Here is a 15,803-nt window from a genome sequence, read left to right as displayed (position 1 = left end):
CGCTTAGTACAGTGCTCTGCACACAGTAGGCGCTCACTAAATACGACTGAATAAATGAATGAATGAGGAGGAGGAGGGAGGGCCGGGCCTCACCGGCCGCACTGAACCCGAAGCCCTACTTCCCGAGCGCTTAGTACAGCGCTCTGCACACAGTAGGCGCTCAATAAATACGACTGAATGAGTGAATGGGGAGGAGGAGGGAGGGGCGGGACCCACCGGCCGCACTGAACCCGAAGCCGTACTTCCCAAGCGCTCAGTACAGCGCTCTGCACACAGTTGGCGCTCAATGAATACGACTAAATGAATGAATGAATGGAAATACGACTGAATAAATGAATGAATGGGGGGGGGACTCACCGGCCGCACTGAAGCCGAAGCCGTCGGGGAGGGGCGAGTGGTCGGCGAGCTCCAGTCGGATGACAACCAGTGACACACTCATAGGGCCGGGACGAGCCGGGGGCGGCTGGCGCGGGCCGGGAGGGAAGGAAGGCGGCGTCACCGACAGGGGAAACCGGGCGGGCGGGCCCGGGACGGGGACGGGGACGGGGACGGGGCCCGGGACAGGCGGGGCCGCAGCCCCCGCCGCCGCCGCCGCCACTTCTCCTCACGGAGAGCCCGGCCCCTGGCAACCGACACTTCCGCCTCCCCTCCGCCGCCGTCACTGACGTCACGACGTCGACGTGGGGCACGCGCCACGTTCACTCGCGCGCCCCTCCCTCCCACCGTCACGTGGTGCGGGAGAAGCGGTGAGGCGGTGGTGCCCCCCCCCAACTCACGGCGTTGACGTGAGTCACGCGCCACCCCTTCCACCGTCACGTGGTGCGGGAGGAGAGGTGAGGCGGTGGTCCCCCCCCCTCACGGCGTTGACGTGAGGCACGCATCCCCCCTTCCACCGTCACGTGGTGCGGGAGGAGCGGTGAGGCGGTGGTCCCCCCCCTTACGGCGTTGACGTAAGGCACGCGCGACGTTCACGCGCGCACCCCCCTTCCACCGTCACGTGGTGCGGGAGGAGAGGTGAGTTGGTGGTACCCTCTCCCCCCCTCACGGCGCTGACGTGAGTCACGCACCACCCCTTCCACCGTCACGTGGGGCGGGGAGGAGAGGTGAGGAGGTGGTACCCCCCCCCTCACGGCGTTGACGTGCGTCACGCGCCCCCCTTCCACCGTCACGTGGTGCGGGAGGAGAGGTGAGGCGGTGGTCCCCCCCTTACGGCGTTGACGTAAGGCACGCGCAACGTTCACGCGCGCACCCCCCTTCCACCGTCACGTGGTGCGGGAGGAGAGGTGAGGCGGTGGTCCCCCCCCTTACGGCGTTGACGTAAGGCACGCGCGACGTTCACGCTCGCACCCCCCCCCGTCCACCGTCACGTGGTGCGGGAGAAGCGATGAGGCGGTGGTGCCCCCCCAACTCACGGCGTTGACGTGAGTCACGCGCCACCCCTTCCACCGTCACGTGGTGCGGGAGGAGAGGTGAAGTGGTGGTACCACCCCTCACGGCGTTGACGTGGTCACGCGCCACCCCTTCCACCGTCACGTGGTGCGGGAGAAGAGGTGAGGCGGTGGTCCCCCCCTCACGGCGTTGACGTGGTCACGCGCCACCCCTTCCACCGTCACGCGGGGCGGGGAGGAGAGGTGAGGAGGTGGTACCCTCCCCCCTCACGGCGTTGACGTGAGTCACGTGCCCCCCTTCCACCGTCACGTGGTGCGGGAGAAGCGGTGAGGCGGTGGTTTCCCCCCCCCTTACGGCGTTGACGTGAGGCACGCGCGACGTTCACGCTCGCACCCCCCCTTCCACCGTCACGTGGTGCGGGAGAAGCGGTGAGGCGGTGGTACCCCCTCCCTCACGGCGTTGACGTGAGTCACGCGCCACCCCTTCCACCGTCACGTGGTGCGGGAGAAGAAGTGAGGCGGTGGTACCCCCCAACTCACGGCGTTCACACCCCCCCTTCCACCATCACGTGGTGCGGGAGAAGAGGTGAGGCAGTGGTACCCCCCTCCCCTCACGACGTTGACGTGGTCACGCACCGCCCCTTCCACCGTCACGTGGTGCGGGAGAAGAGGTGAGTTGGTGGTGCCCCTCCCCCTCACGGCGTCGACGTGGGTCACGCGCGACGTTCACTCACGCGCCCCCCTTCCACCGTCACGTGATGCGGGAGAAGAGGTGAGGCGGTGGTCCCCCCCCTCACGGCGTTGACGTGGGCAACGCGTCACGTTCACTCGCGCGCCCCCCTTCCACCGTCACGTGGTGCGGGAGGCGAGGTGAGGCGAGGCGGTGGTGTCCCCTCCGTCACGGCGTTGACGTGGGTCACGCGCGACGTTCACTCGCGCGCGCCCCCTCCCGTCCACCGTCACGTGGTGCGGGTGGGGCGGCACGTGACCGGGCGGCACGTGACGTGGCGGGAGTCGAGGTGAGGCGGTGGGACCCCCCCCCTCCCCTCAATCAATCAATCAATCAAACAATCAATCGTATTTATTGAGCACTTACTGTGTGCAGAGCACTGGACTAAGCGCTTGGGAAGTCCAAGTTGGCAACATCTAGAGACAGTCCCTACCCAACAGTGGGCTCACAGTCTAAAAGGGGAGGACAGACAACAAAACCAAGCATACTAACAAAATAAAATAAATAGAATAGATCAATCAATCATATTTATTGAGCGCTTACTGTATGCAGAGCACTGTACTAAGCGCTTGGGAAGTCCAAGTTGGCAACATTTAGAGACAGTCCCTACCCAATAGTGGGCTCACAGTCTAGAAGGGGGAGACAGACAACAAAACCAAACATGCTAACAAAATAAAATAAATAGGATAGATCAGTCAATCAATCAATCATATTTATTGAGCGCTTACTGTGTGCAGAGCACTGGACTAAGCGCTTGGGAAGTCCAAGTTGGCAACATATAGAGACAGTCCCTACCCAACAGTGGGCTCACAGTCTAGAAGGGGAAGACAGACAACAAAACCAAACATACTAACAAAATAAAATAAATAGAATAGATCAATCAATCAATCAATTGTATTTATTGAGCACTTACTGTGTGCAGAGCCCTGTACTAAGCGCTTGGGAAGTACAAATTGGCAACATATAGAGACCAAGTTGGCAACATCTAGAGACAGTCCCTACCCAACAGTGGGCTCACAGTCTAGAAGGGGGAGACAAACAACAAAACCAAACATACTAACAAAATAAAATAAATAGAATCGATCAATCAATCAATCAATCGTATTTATTGAGCGCTTACTGTGTGCAGAGCACTGGACTAAGCGCTTGGGAAGTGTAGGTTGGCAACATATAGAGACGGTCCCTACCCAACAGTGGGCTCACAGTCTCTGGCGGGTTCGGGCAGCCGGAAGGCCTGAGGCGGGCCTCTTTAATAACAATAATAATAATAATGATGGCATTTATTAAGCACTTACTATGTGCAAAGCACTGTTCTAAGCACTGGGCAGGTTACAATGCGATCAGGTTGTCCCATGGAGGGGGGAGGGCTCACAGTTTTAACCCCCATTTTACAGAGGAGGGAACTGAGGCCCAGAGAAATGAAGTGATTTGCCCAGAGGTACACAGCAGACAAGTGGCAGAGGTGGGGTTTTTCATTCATTCAGTTGTATTTATTCATTCATTCAATCGTATTGAGCGCTTACTGTGTGCACAGCACTGTACTAAGCACTTGGGAAGTACAAATTGGCAACATATAGAGACGGTCCCTACCCAACAGCGGGCTCACAGTCTAGAAGGGGGAGACAGACAACAAAATAAAATAAATAGAATGCCCCCCTCCTTCCTCTTTCTCTCCTCCCCCTCCCCCCCACCTTACCTCCTTCCCCTCCCCATGGCACCTGTATAGATGTATATATGTTTGTATGTATTTATTACTCTATTTATTTTACTTTTACATATTCTATTTATTTTATTTTGTTAATATGTTTTGTTTTGTTGTCTGTCTCCCCCTTCTAGACTGTGAGCCCGCTGTTGGGTAGGGACCGTCTCTCCATGTTGCCAACTTGTACTTCCCAAGTGCTTAGTCCAGTGCTCTGCACACAGTAAGCGCTCAATAAATACGACTGAATGAATGAATAACTGTGGAAAACTAAACCACGCTGCTTCTTACGCTGCCACTGCAATAGATCTGGATTGGACCCCAAGGGCAAGCTGGTTGGGTGTAGTATCAGCGTGGTCTAATGGTTAGAGCCCGGGCCTAGGAGTCGAAAGAACTTGGGTTCTAATTCCTGCTCTTCCACTTGCCTGCTGGGTGACCTTGGGCAGGTTGCTTCACTTCTCTGGGCCTCTGTGACCTCATCTGTAGAATGGGAGTTGAAGGCTGTGAGCCGCCCGTGGGACAGGGGCTGCGTCCAACCTAATTAGTTTGTATCCACCCCAGCACTCAGGGCTGTGCCTGGCGCATAGTTAAGCGCTTATCAGTTACCACTAAAAAAATTGGGTTGGAAAATGCCAGATCAGCCACATTTCCCCCTCGTCCCCCTCTCCATCCCCCGCTTCTTACCTCCTTCCCTTCACCACAGCACCTGTATATATGTATATATGTTTGTACATATTTATTACTCTATTTATTTATTTATTTATTTTACCTGTACATATCCTATTTATTTTATTTTGTTAGTATGTTTGGTTTTGTTCTCTGTCTCCCCCTTTTAGACTGTGAGCCCACTGTTGGGTAGGGACTGTCTCTATATGTTGCCAGTTTGTACTTCCCAAGCGCTTAGTACAGTGCTCTGCACATAGTAAGCGCTCAATAAATGCGATCGATGATGATGATGATGATGGTCCCCAGGGCTACGTGGCTCAGTGGAAAGAGCACGGGCTTTGGAGTCCGAGGTCGTGGGTTCGAATCCCGACTCCGCCACATGTCTGCTGTGTGACCTTGGGCAAGTCACTTAACTCCTCTGAGCCTCAGTTACCTCATCTGTAAAATGGGGATTAAGACTGTGAACCCACATGGGACAACCTGATCACTTTGTATCCCCCCCAGCGCTTAGAACAGTGCTTTGCACATAGTAAGCGCTTAACAAATGCCAACATTGTTGTTACTGTTACTGGCATCGCAGCAGTGGACACTCTGGGTATGTAGGGGACATTCTGAGAGCTCACCTCCTCCAGGAGGCCTTCCCAGACTGAGCCCCTTCCTTCCTCTCCCCCTCGTCCCCCTCTCCACCCCCCTCATCTTACCTCCTTCCCTTCCCCACAGCACCTGTATATATGTTTGTACATATTTATTACTCTATTTTACTTGTACATATCTATTCTATTTATTTTATTTTGTTAGTATGTTTGGTTTTGTTGTCTGTCTCCCCATTTTAGACTGTGAGCCCACTGTTGGGTAGGGACTGTCTCTATATGCTGCCAACTTCCCAAGCGCTCAGTACAGTGCTCTGCACACTGTAAGCGTTCAATAAATACGATTGATTGATGATTGATTGATTCCAAAGAGGTGAAGTTCCCCCGCCATCCCCTGACCCCAAGAAAACCCACTTCTGGTTTGGGTTAAACTCATTTCCAGTCCAAAGCCGGACTCGGTTCCAAAAGCAAAGGGTGGTCGCCCCCAGGTTTCCAGCCCGCACTGGTCTCTCAGGTATTGACGCGTAAACCATTTTAAAAGTATTTTAGTGCCTGTCTCCTCCACTGAATTGTCAGCTTCTTGAGGGCAGGGAATCATGTCTACTAATTCTATCTTGCCTTCCCAAGCTCTCAGTCCAGCAGGTGTTCAATATATACTATTGGATAAATTACGTGAATGACTTCATGTCACACAAGGAATCCGTAGATGCGAAGTAATCCTGCTCTGCCGCATGCCTGCTGTGACCTTTCTTAACTTCACTTAACTTCTCTTGTGCCTCAGTTCCCTCATCTGTGAAATGAGGGTTAAGACCGAAAGCGCTACGTGGGGCAGGGACTGTGTCCAACTTGATGAGCTTGTATCCACCCTAGCACTTAGTACAGTGCCTGGCACATAGTAAGTGCTTAACGAATACCATAAAGAAAAAAGAGAGAACAAATCCGCGCCTCCTCCAAGAAGCCTTCCCAGACTAAGCCCCATGTTTCCTCAGCTCCTATTCCCTTCCGCGTCACCTCTCTGCCCCACAGCATTTATATATATATAAATATACGTCATCCCCCAGGCCTGGAATGCCCTCCCTCTGCCCATCCGCCAAGCTCGCTCTCTTCCTCCCTTCAAGGCCCTGCTGAGAGCTCACCTCCTCCAGGAGGCCTTCCCAGACTGAGCCCCTTCCTTCCTCTCCCCCTCGTCCCCCTCTCCATCCCCCCATCTTACCTCCTTCCCTTCCCCACAGCACCTGTATATATGGATATATGTTTGTACGTATTTATTACTCTATTTATTTATTTTACTTGTACATATCTATTCTATTTATTTTATTTTGTTAGTATGTTTGGTTTTGTTCTCTGTCTCCCCCTTTTAGACTGTGAGCCCACTGTCGGGTAGGTACTGTCTCTATATGTTGCCAATTTGTACTTCCCAAGAGCTTAGTACAGTGCTCTGCACATAGTAAGTGCTCAATAAGTACGATTGATGACGATGATATATGTATATATATGTATACATAATTCTATGTACTTATATTGATGCCTGTTTACTTGTTTTGACCTCCATCTCTCCCCATCGTGACTGTGAGACTTTTATGGGCAGGGATTGTCTCTCTTCATTGCCATATTGCAGTTCCAAGCGCTTAGTACAGTGCTCTGCGCACAGTAAGCGCTGAATAAATATGATTGAATGAATGAATTGAATCCTCGCCCCAGATTCGGCCTGGAGAACCATAACATCAGCTTTGTTTCCAGGTTGATTTAGAGCATTTGGGCTTTTCCTGCTCCCATCCCTGGCTCCAAGCCACACCGTTGCTCCTGAAAGTCTCTTGACAAGCCCTGGGTTCCAGATGCACAGAGCCCCCTTCACTCTTGGGATGCATTTAACGATTGGGTCTACTTTGAAGACAATTGAGAGGCAAGCAAGATAGCATGTTATACGCAGCAGACATTCTGGATTGCATGGTTTGAAGCCAGTGGCTCTCAGACCATCATCATCATCATCATCAATCGTATTTATTGAGCGCTTACTATGTGCAGAGCACTGGACTAAGCTCTTGGGAAGTACAAATTGGCAACATATAGAGACAGTCCCTACCCGACAGTGGGCTCACAGTCTAAAAGGGGAAGACAGAGAACAAAACCAAACATACTAACAAAATAAAATGAATAGAATAGATATGTACAAGTAAAATAAATAAATAAATAGAGTAATAAATATGTACAAACATATATACCTATATGCAGGTGCTGTGGGGAAGGGAAGGAGGTAAGAAGGAGGGGATGGAGAGGGGGACGAGTGGGAGAGGAAGGAAGGGGCTCAGTCTGGGAAGGCGTCCTGGAGGAGGTGAGCTCTCAATAGGGCCTTGAAGGGAGGAAGAGAGCTAGCTTGGCGGACGGGCAGAGGGAGGGCATTCCAGGCCAGGGGGAGGACGTGGGCTGGGGGTCGATGGCGGGACAGGCGAGAACGAGGCACGGTGAGGAGATTAGCGGTGGAGGAGTGGAGGGTGCGGGTCCTGGAACTATCAATCAATTGTATTTACTGAGCGCATAATAATAATAATAGTATTTTTTTAAGTACTATGTGCCAAGCACTGTTCTAAGCACAAGGGTAGTAACAGAGTAATCAGGTTGGACAATCAATCAATCAATCAATCGTATTTATTGAGCGCTTACCGTGTGCAGAGCACTGTACTAAGCACTTGGGAAGTACAAGTTGGCAACATATAGAGACAGTCCCTACCCAACAGTGGGCTCACAGTCTAAAAGATGGACACCATCCCTGTCCCACATGGGGCTCACAGTCTTAACCCCCATTTTACAGATGAGGGAACTGAGGCAGAGAGAAATGAACTGATTGGCCCAAGGCCATACAGGAGACATGTGGCAGAGCCAGGATTGGAACCCACGACTTTCTGATTCCCAGGCCCATCATGCTGCTGCTGACTTTGTGCAGAGTGCTTTATTTAGGGCTTGGGAGAGTACAACAGAGGTGTGACAAAGTCCCCTTTTTTTGTCTGTTCCATCTTGAGGCCAGTGAGAAAGGGATTGGGTGCAGTTAAACAGTAAAGAAACGAGTGAGTTCAAGAAATGAGTATTGACTTTCCCCTTTCAGACTTAGGAAATGCGCACAGACACTTCCTGCAGAGTTCTGACGCAGCTGAAACGGCTAGGGAAGAATAATTTTGGTTTTCTTGTTTATTCGTAAAGATAAATGAACATACGGTGTTTGTTGTCAGTGTCATGTTTGTCTTGAAGGTCTATCTGCCAGGCTTCTCCTCATTATCCACCCTTTTCCCGAAATTCTTGCATGGGCCTCAATTCCTCGGTCTTCATGATTCCAGAGAGGGGTATCAAAGAGGTCAAAGAGAATTAAAGCAGCTTTGATTAGAACATCTGTAGAACAAAGAGATTAATCTGGGATTTCCCGCTTTTCTCCACTCACACGTAGCTTTAGCCTCATCATGGGTCTTCAGGAACTTTTCCGATCCTCGAATTTCCGACGGATTTGGGGGTCCGTTCTGGTGAATCCCACCCAGAGATTCCCAGTTGCCCAGCGCTGGAAGCATTCTGGAGGAAGCCCCTACAAAGCAGTGATCTTTGACATGGGTGGGGTTCTTGTACCATCTCCACTTGTAGTGGCTGCAGGTGAGCTATAAATTCAGTGTTCAAAATGTATAAATTAAGCTTAAAATGTTGACAAAAACCTCCCCTATTATTGATGGCAGTTTTGGCCTTGGTTGCCTTGCCCTTCTTTCTGTCACCAGTTATGCTTTCTTTGTTCCACAAAATCCAGGGGAACATCCGGGAACATCCCTGAAGCAGATAATGATTTTGAAATGCTTTTCCATTCATTCATTCAGTCGTATTTATTGAGCGCTCACTGTGTGCAGAGCACTGGACTAAATGCTTAGAATGATTATTTTAGAACAAATGACTTCGAAACCCAGGTTATGGTCACATATTTATTCACCATTTAGATTGTAACAGCCCAGTTGCAACTTGAAATGTTTTAATACATAGTGTCAATGAAAATAATTTTGCCACCAAGTTGCTGGTTTACAGTAGCAACTAGATTATAAGCGTGTGAGCTCCTTAAAGGCAAGGATCATGTCTCCGTATTTTACTATAATAATAATGGCATTTATTAAGCACTTACTATGTGCAAAGCACTGTTCTAAATGCAGGGGAGGTTACAGGGTGATCAGGTTGTCCTACGGGTTGCTCACAGTCTTAATCCCCATTTTACAGATGAGGGAACTGAGGCCCATAGAAGTGAAGTGACTTGCCCAAAGTCACACAGCTGACAGTTGGCAGAGCCAGGATTTGAACCCATGACCTCTGACTCCAAAGCCCGGGCTCTTTCCATCCCAAACTCCATATGTGCCGTTGTTCTGCAGGCAGTAAGCATTCCATGCATATCATCGCCTGATTGACTGATTTAAAGGAAAAAATTACAGCAGAATTTAAAGAAGAATTTAGAGAAGCAGCTTAGCCTACTGGAAAGAGCATGTGCCTGGAAGTCAGAGGACCCGGGTTCTAATCCTGGCTCCACTAGTGGTCTGCTGTGACGTTGGGCAAGTCACTTCACTTCTCTGTGCCTCAGTTACCTCATTTTAAAATGGGGATTGAGACTGTGAGCCTCCTGTAGGGACAGGGACTGTGGCCCACCTAATTATCTTGAATCTACCCCAAAGCTGAGTACAAGGCCTGGCTCATGGTGCGTGCTTAACAGATACCCTTAAAAAAATAACTTTACCTGAATATACAAAAAAAGTGCTTAAGGGCATTCACACATGAGCCAGATTCTTCATGTGCCTGATTCTTATCCATGGTGGTTTAAGTGAGCAAGTTTTGAACCTTACAGTGATTTTGTCCGTTCACAAAGCCGTGGTTCCATTAGTGACTGGCTCAGTGTACCAAATACAGTATACCAGTGTCTTGGAAGAATTTTTAAAGCTTTCAAAGGGAATAATTTCTTCTAGACCGTGAGCCCATTATTGGGTAGGGACCGTCTCTATATGTTGCCGACTTGTACTTCCCAAGCGCTTACTACAGTGCTGTGCACACAGTAAGTGCTTAATAAGTATGATTGAATGAATGAATAATTTGCTCAACTGAGCCAGTAGCTTATACAGTTGGCAAATTTCACGTAATATCTCATTCATCATTTCATTTCATTTTCATTTAATAGTATTTATTGAGCGCTTACTGTGTGCAGAGCACTGTACTAAGCGCTTGGGAAGTACAAGTTGGCAACATAAAGAGACAGTCCCTACCCAACAGTGGGCTCACAGTCTAGGGGAAGCAGCGTGGCTCACTGGAAAGAGCCCGGGCTTTGGAGTCCGAGGTCGTGGGTTCAAATCCCGGCTCCGCCAACTGTCAGCTGTGTGACCTTGGGCAAGTCACCTAACCTCTCCGAGCCTCAGTTACCTCATCTGCAAAATGGGGACTAAGACATCCTCACTTTGCCCCCTGTGCAGAAAGTAGGAATCTGATATTATTAGCCCTATTTGTAGGTGATAAAGGAAACTGAAGCTTCTCTTGGTGAAGAACCCAGGCTTTCTGAATCCGGGGCCTGTTCTGTTTCCACTCAGCCAAGCTGAAATTCTTCTTTAAATTCTTTTCTAGTTTTTTTTCTTTAAATCTGTCAAAATAATGATATTCATGGAATGCAAGTATCAGATGAAGCCTGAAAAAAAAAGCCATGAAATGTCCTATTGTTGCATTCTTGAACAGTACTTTGCACATAGTAAGCGCTTAACAAATGCCATTATTATTATTATTCTAAAGCCTATTTTTCACATTTAAACAGCTGTGTTTCTTTAGGCTTCTAAGCAGAGAATTCTGCATTCCAGTTAATATCAACTTCCTCTGACTTCCCAGTAATAGCAATAACGACAGCCGGGTGAGTCTAGACTCACCTTTCCCCAACTTTTTCATCCCCCGCTGTTTCATCACTGGATTCTTGTTTGATGATTCTCCTTTCCCTAGAATGGGAGGCACAGAACCATATCCCTTCTGGAACAATCGGCAAGGCCTTAATCACTGGAGGGGAGAACAGACCCTGGATGAAATACATGAGAGGAGAGATGACAGCCGCTGCGTTTTTGCAAGAATTTGGGAGGCAGTGCTCGGAGATGGTGAGCAGACATCCTCGGGCCTCTCCCCGGTTCTTGTTGCTGATGATCTGTGACGTGTGCTTGCTATTTTCATTGATTGAATCAGCCTTAATCTGGTCTGGTACCTAAACTTCAAAAATCTACCAGCCCGTGAAAAATTTTACTAGCTATCCCGTCCCCCAAGCTAGCCAGCCTGTATTTCCCTGAGAGTAAAGTAAGTAGAATCGATAGCCATTGCTAACCGGCCCTTTGTAATATATTGCTGGCCTCTGATACATGGATTCCTGTTTATCTACCCTACTGGGTGGATCCTAAAATCACTGGAAATCTCTAAGCAAAGTTGCTTTGCCAGAGAAGCAGCATGGCCTAGTGGATAGAGCACAGGCCTGGGAGAATGGGCTAAATTTTAATCTCTGCCACCTGTCTGCTGTGTGACCTTGGGTAAGTCACTTAACTTCTCTGTGCCTCAGTGACCTCATCTGTAAAATGGGGATTAAGACTGTGGGCCCCACGGGGGACATGGATTGGGTCCAATTTAGTTTTTAATCTGCTCCACTGCTTAGTACGGTGCTTGACACGTAGTAAGCACTTAATGAATACCATAAAAAAAAAAAGAGAACCCAAGGAAGGTCAGGGTATTGGATGCTTCAGTGCAGTCCTCCTCACATCTGCCAAAGGAGTGAATTTAGATTGCTCCACCTCCTTATTGTGGCATTTATTGTGCGTTTACTATGCTTACTGAAGCAACGTAGCTCAGAAGACAGAGTACGGGCTTGGGAATCAGAGGTCATGAGTTCTAATGCCGTCTCCGCCACATGTCTGCTGTGTGACACTGGGCAAGTCACTTAACTTCTCTGAGCCTCAGTTACCTCATCTGTAAAATGGGGATTAAGACTTTGAGCCCCACATGGGACAACTTGATCACCTTGTTCCCCCCCCCCAGTGCTTAGAACAGTACTTCGTGCATAGTAAGCGCTTACCAAATGCCATCATCATTATTATTATTATGTGCTAGGCACTGTACTAAGTGCTGGGGTAGGTTCAAGTTAATTAGGTTGGACACAGTCCATATCCCACATGGGGGTCACAGTCTTGATCCCCATTTTACAGATGAGGTAACTGAGGCCCAGAGAATCAAAGAATTGTATTTATTGAGCGCTTATTATGTGCATTGTTTTGTACTAAGTGCTTGGGAGAGTACAATACAACAGAATTAGCAGACACATTCTCAGAGAAATTAAGTGATTTGCCCAAGGTCCCACAGTAGACAGTTGGCAGAGGCAGGATTAGAACCCAGGTCCTTCAATAAATCAATCAATTGCATTTATTGAATGCTTAGTGTGTGCAGAGCACTGTACTTAACACTTGGGAGAGTACAGTATAACAGTTGGTGGACATGTTCTCTGCCCATGGCAACTTTACATTCTAGAGTGGGAGACAGAAATTAATATAAATAAACAAATTATGGATATGTTCATAAGTGCTGTGGGACTGAGAGAAGGGTGAATAAAGAGGGCAAATCAGGGTGACACAGAAGGGAGTGGGAGAAGGGGATATGGCTCAATCAGGGAAGGCCTCTTGGAGGAGATGTGCCTTCAAGAAGGTTTTGAAAGTGGGGAGAGTAATTGTCAGGTACGAAAAGGGAGGGCGTTCCAGGCCAGAGGCAGGATGTGGGCAAGAGGTCAGTGCTAAGGTAGATGAGATTGAGGTACAGGGAGTAGGTTGGCAGCACCTGTATATATGTATATATGTTTGTACATATTTATTACTCTCTTTATTTTACTTGTACATATTTATTCTATTTATTTTTTTAGTATGTTTGGTTTTGTTCTCTGTCTCCCCCTTCTAGACTGTGAGCCCGCTGTTGGGTAGGGACTGTCTCTATGTGTTGCCAACTTGTACTTCCCAAGCGCTTAGTCCAGTGCTGTGCACACAGTAAGCGCTCAATAAATATGATTGATGATGATGATGATTACAGAAGCGAAGTTTGCAGGCTGGGTTGTAGTAGAAGAGTAGTGGGGGGAGGTAGGAGGGGGCAAGGTGACTGAGTGCTTTAAAGCCGATGGTAAGGAGTTTCTGTTGGGTATAGAGGTGGATGGGCAATAAGTGGAGGTTCTTGAGGAGTGGGGAAACATGGACTGAATGTTTTAGTAGAAAAATGATCTGGGCAGCAGAGTGAAGTAGGGACTGGAGTGGGGAGAGACAGGAGATAGCGAGGTCAGCAAGGAGGCTGATACAGTCTAATAAGTTCTTCTGACTCCTAAGTCCTGTGGTCCATCCACCACGGCATGCTGCTTCTCTTGCTTCTGATTTCTCGTATGTTAACATACAACAGGATCAGAAGGAAAGACGAAGGAGCAAGTGAGTTAGTTGTCCCAGGCCCCTAACCAATCAGGCTCCCTCCCTGGCTGAGTAGACTGGTGGCCTGGAACTGTAGTAAAAATAAAATAAAATAAAAAAAAAATAATAATAATAATAATGGCATTTATTAAGCGCTTACTATGTGCAAAGCACTGTTCTAAGCACTGGGGATGTTACAGGGTGATCAGGTTGTCCCACAGGGGGCTCACAGTCTTCATCCCCATTTTACAGGTGAGGTAACTGAGGCCTAGAGAAGTGAAGTGACTTGCCCAAAGTCACCCAGCTGACAAGTGGCGGAGCTGGGACTTGAACTCATGACCTCTGACACCAAAGCCCGTGCTCTTTTCCACTGTGCCACGCTGCTGCTCTGTAATAGTCAACTCAGTCCCAGTATGGCCCTGGAAGTTCATTCATTCATTCAGTCGTATTTATTGAGCGCTTACTGTGTGCAGAGCGCTGTACTAAGCGCTTGGGAAGTACAAGTTGGCAACATAGAGAGACGGTCCCGACCCAACAGTGGGCTCACAGTCTGGAAGTCCATTCCAAACAAGGAGTAGTAGTAGTATTCATTCATTCATTCAATCAATCGTATTTATTGAGCGCTTACTGTGTGCAGTGCACTGTACTAAGCGCTTGGGAAGTACAAGTTGGCAACATATTGAGACGGTCCCTACCCAACAGCGGGCTCACAGTCTGGAAGGGGGAGACAGAGAACAAAACAAAACATATTGACAAACTAAAATAGAATATGTACAAATAAAATAAGTAAATAAATAGAGTAATAAGTGCGTACAAACATATATACATATATACAGGTGCCGTGGGGAGGGGAAGGAGGTAGGGCGGGGGGGATTCATTCATTCAGTAGTAGTAGCAGTATGCATAGCCTTCCCATGCTTGGAAAGTAGCATGGCATAGTGGATAGAGCACAGGCCCGGGAGCCCGAAGGAGTCCAAGATGCATCTTCTAAGCCAAATAATAAAATATCTAAGCAAAACATATGGTATTTATCTACTTGAGAGATCCAAACTACTGACTAGGCAGGATGACTCCCGTATATGTAGCAGTTAATCAACTGCAGCAGTTAGGTTGTGGTAGGAACCCAGAGCTGTGGTGGATTATTTCCTGCTGGTGATCACTGCTGAGCTCTCTCTTCTTCCTCAGACCAATTCAGCTGTGCCGGTGGATTCGTTTCTCTCTCTGCTGACCAGTAAAGAGACGGCAAAACAGTTCTCAGTGATGACAGAGGCAATACATCGAATTCGGGCGGAAGGCTTCAAGACTGCGGTGCTCAGTAATAATTTTTATCTGCCCAGTGGGGACAGCTTTTTGCCTCTGGACCGGAAACAGTTCGATGTGGTAAGCTTGAAGCTATTCATCATCATCATCATCAGTCGTATTTATTGAGCGCTTACTATGTGCAGAGCACTGGACTAAGTGCTTGGGAAGTACAAATTGGCAACATACAGAGACAGTCCCTACCCAACAGTGGGCTCACAGTCTAAAAGGGGGAGACAGAGAACAAAACCAAACATACTAACAAAATAAAATAAATAGAATAGATATGTACAAGTAAAATAAATAAATAAATAAATAGAGTAATAAATATGTACAAACATATATACATATATACAGGTGCTGTGGGTCAAACAGTAGAGACCGAGAATGTGTTCTTGCTTTGTGACGTAACATTAGAATTCTGTATTTTGACTGGCCTAAAATGAGCAGATGTGGATGTGGACTACTTTAGGTTTAGATTCAGCAGAATGAATCCAGGATATTTAAAATACCAATTTTTTTAATCCACTATGCCCAGTATTTATGAGCTTCAGTAAGTTAGCCATAAGATTTATTTAATGTCATTTTGGAAACACCCTGGAATCTCAGGTTTCAGTTTCTTCTTTTCGTCATCCCAGCAGACCGACAAAACCCCAAATTTCAGTAAGTTTTTTGGCCTTTTCCCATGGAAGGCTTGAGTTAACTCCATAAATATGTGGCACTAATTACCCCCAGTTCTCCTTCAACACATTCTTGCAGAACCCTTCTTTGAGGTAAACTCGGACGAAGCCATTTCTTCTGATTCTGTGACATACTGTGCTGTTGTATTTTAGCCAAAGGGTATAGTGAAAAAATTTATTCTGGCAGAAATGGATCATCATAGTGTCTAGATTATCTGAAAACCACGACAAAACCCCAAATTTCAGTAAGGTCTTTGGCCTTTTCCCATGGAAGGCTTGAGTTAACTCCATAAATCTGTGGCAC

The 15,803-nt window shown here is 48.1% G+C and overlaps 2 protein-coding genes across 2 annotated transcripts in view; one reads left to right on the top strand and one right to left on the bottom strand.

Moving 5' to 3' along the window:
* The window catches only part of LOC119941756 (BRCA1 associated protein), a 35,310-nt gene extending 34,772 nt beyond the window's left edge, over positions 1 to 538 (bottom strand). The window contains exon 1 of the mRNA XM_038762228.1: positions 358 to 538. Within this exon, the coding sequence (XP_038618156.1) occupies positions 358 to 439 (82 nt within the window). The 5' untranslated portion in view covers positions 440 to 538. The remainder of the gene's footprint in view (positions 1 to 357) is intronic.
* A 1,306-nt stretch (positions 539 to 1,844) lies between these two features.
* Positions 1,845 to 15,803, top strand: part of ACAD10 (acyl-CoA dehydrogenase family member 10) — a 67,810-nt gene continuing 53,851 nt past the window's right edge. Inside the window, 4 exon segments of the mRNA XM_038762734.1 lie at positions 1,845 to 2,059; positions 8,510 to 8,706; positions 11,053 to 11,201; positions 14,706 to 14,900. Coding sequence (XP_038618662.1) covers positions 8,523 to 8,706; positions 11,053 to 11,201; positions 14,706 to 14,900 — 528 coding nt within the window. The 5' untranslated portion in view covers positions 1,845 to 2,059; positions 8,510 to 8,522.

The sequence above is a fragment of the Tachyglossus aculeatus genome, chromosome 21 (assembly GCF_015852505.1).
Source record: "Tachyglossus aculeatus isolate mTacAcu1 chromosome 21, mTacAcu1.pri, whole genome shotgun sequence".
Taxonomy (NCBI): domain Eukaryota; kingdom Metazoa; phylum Chordata; class Mammalia; order Monotremata; family Tachyglossidae; genus Tachyglossus; species Tachyglossus aculeatus.
Note: the sequence above shows the minus strand (reverse complement) of the source record. Positions and strands in the feature narration are given on the sequence as shown.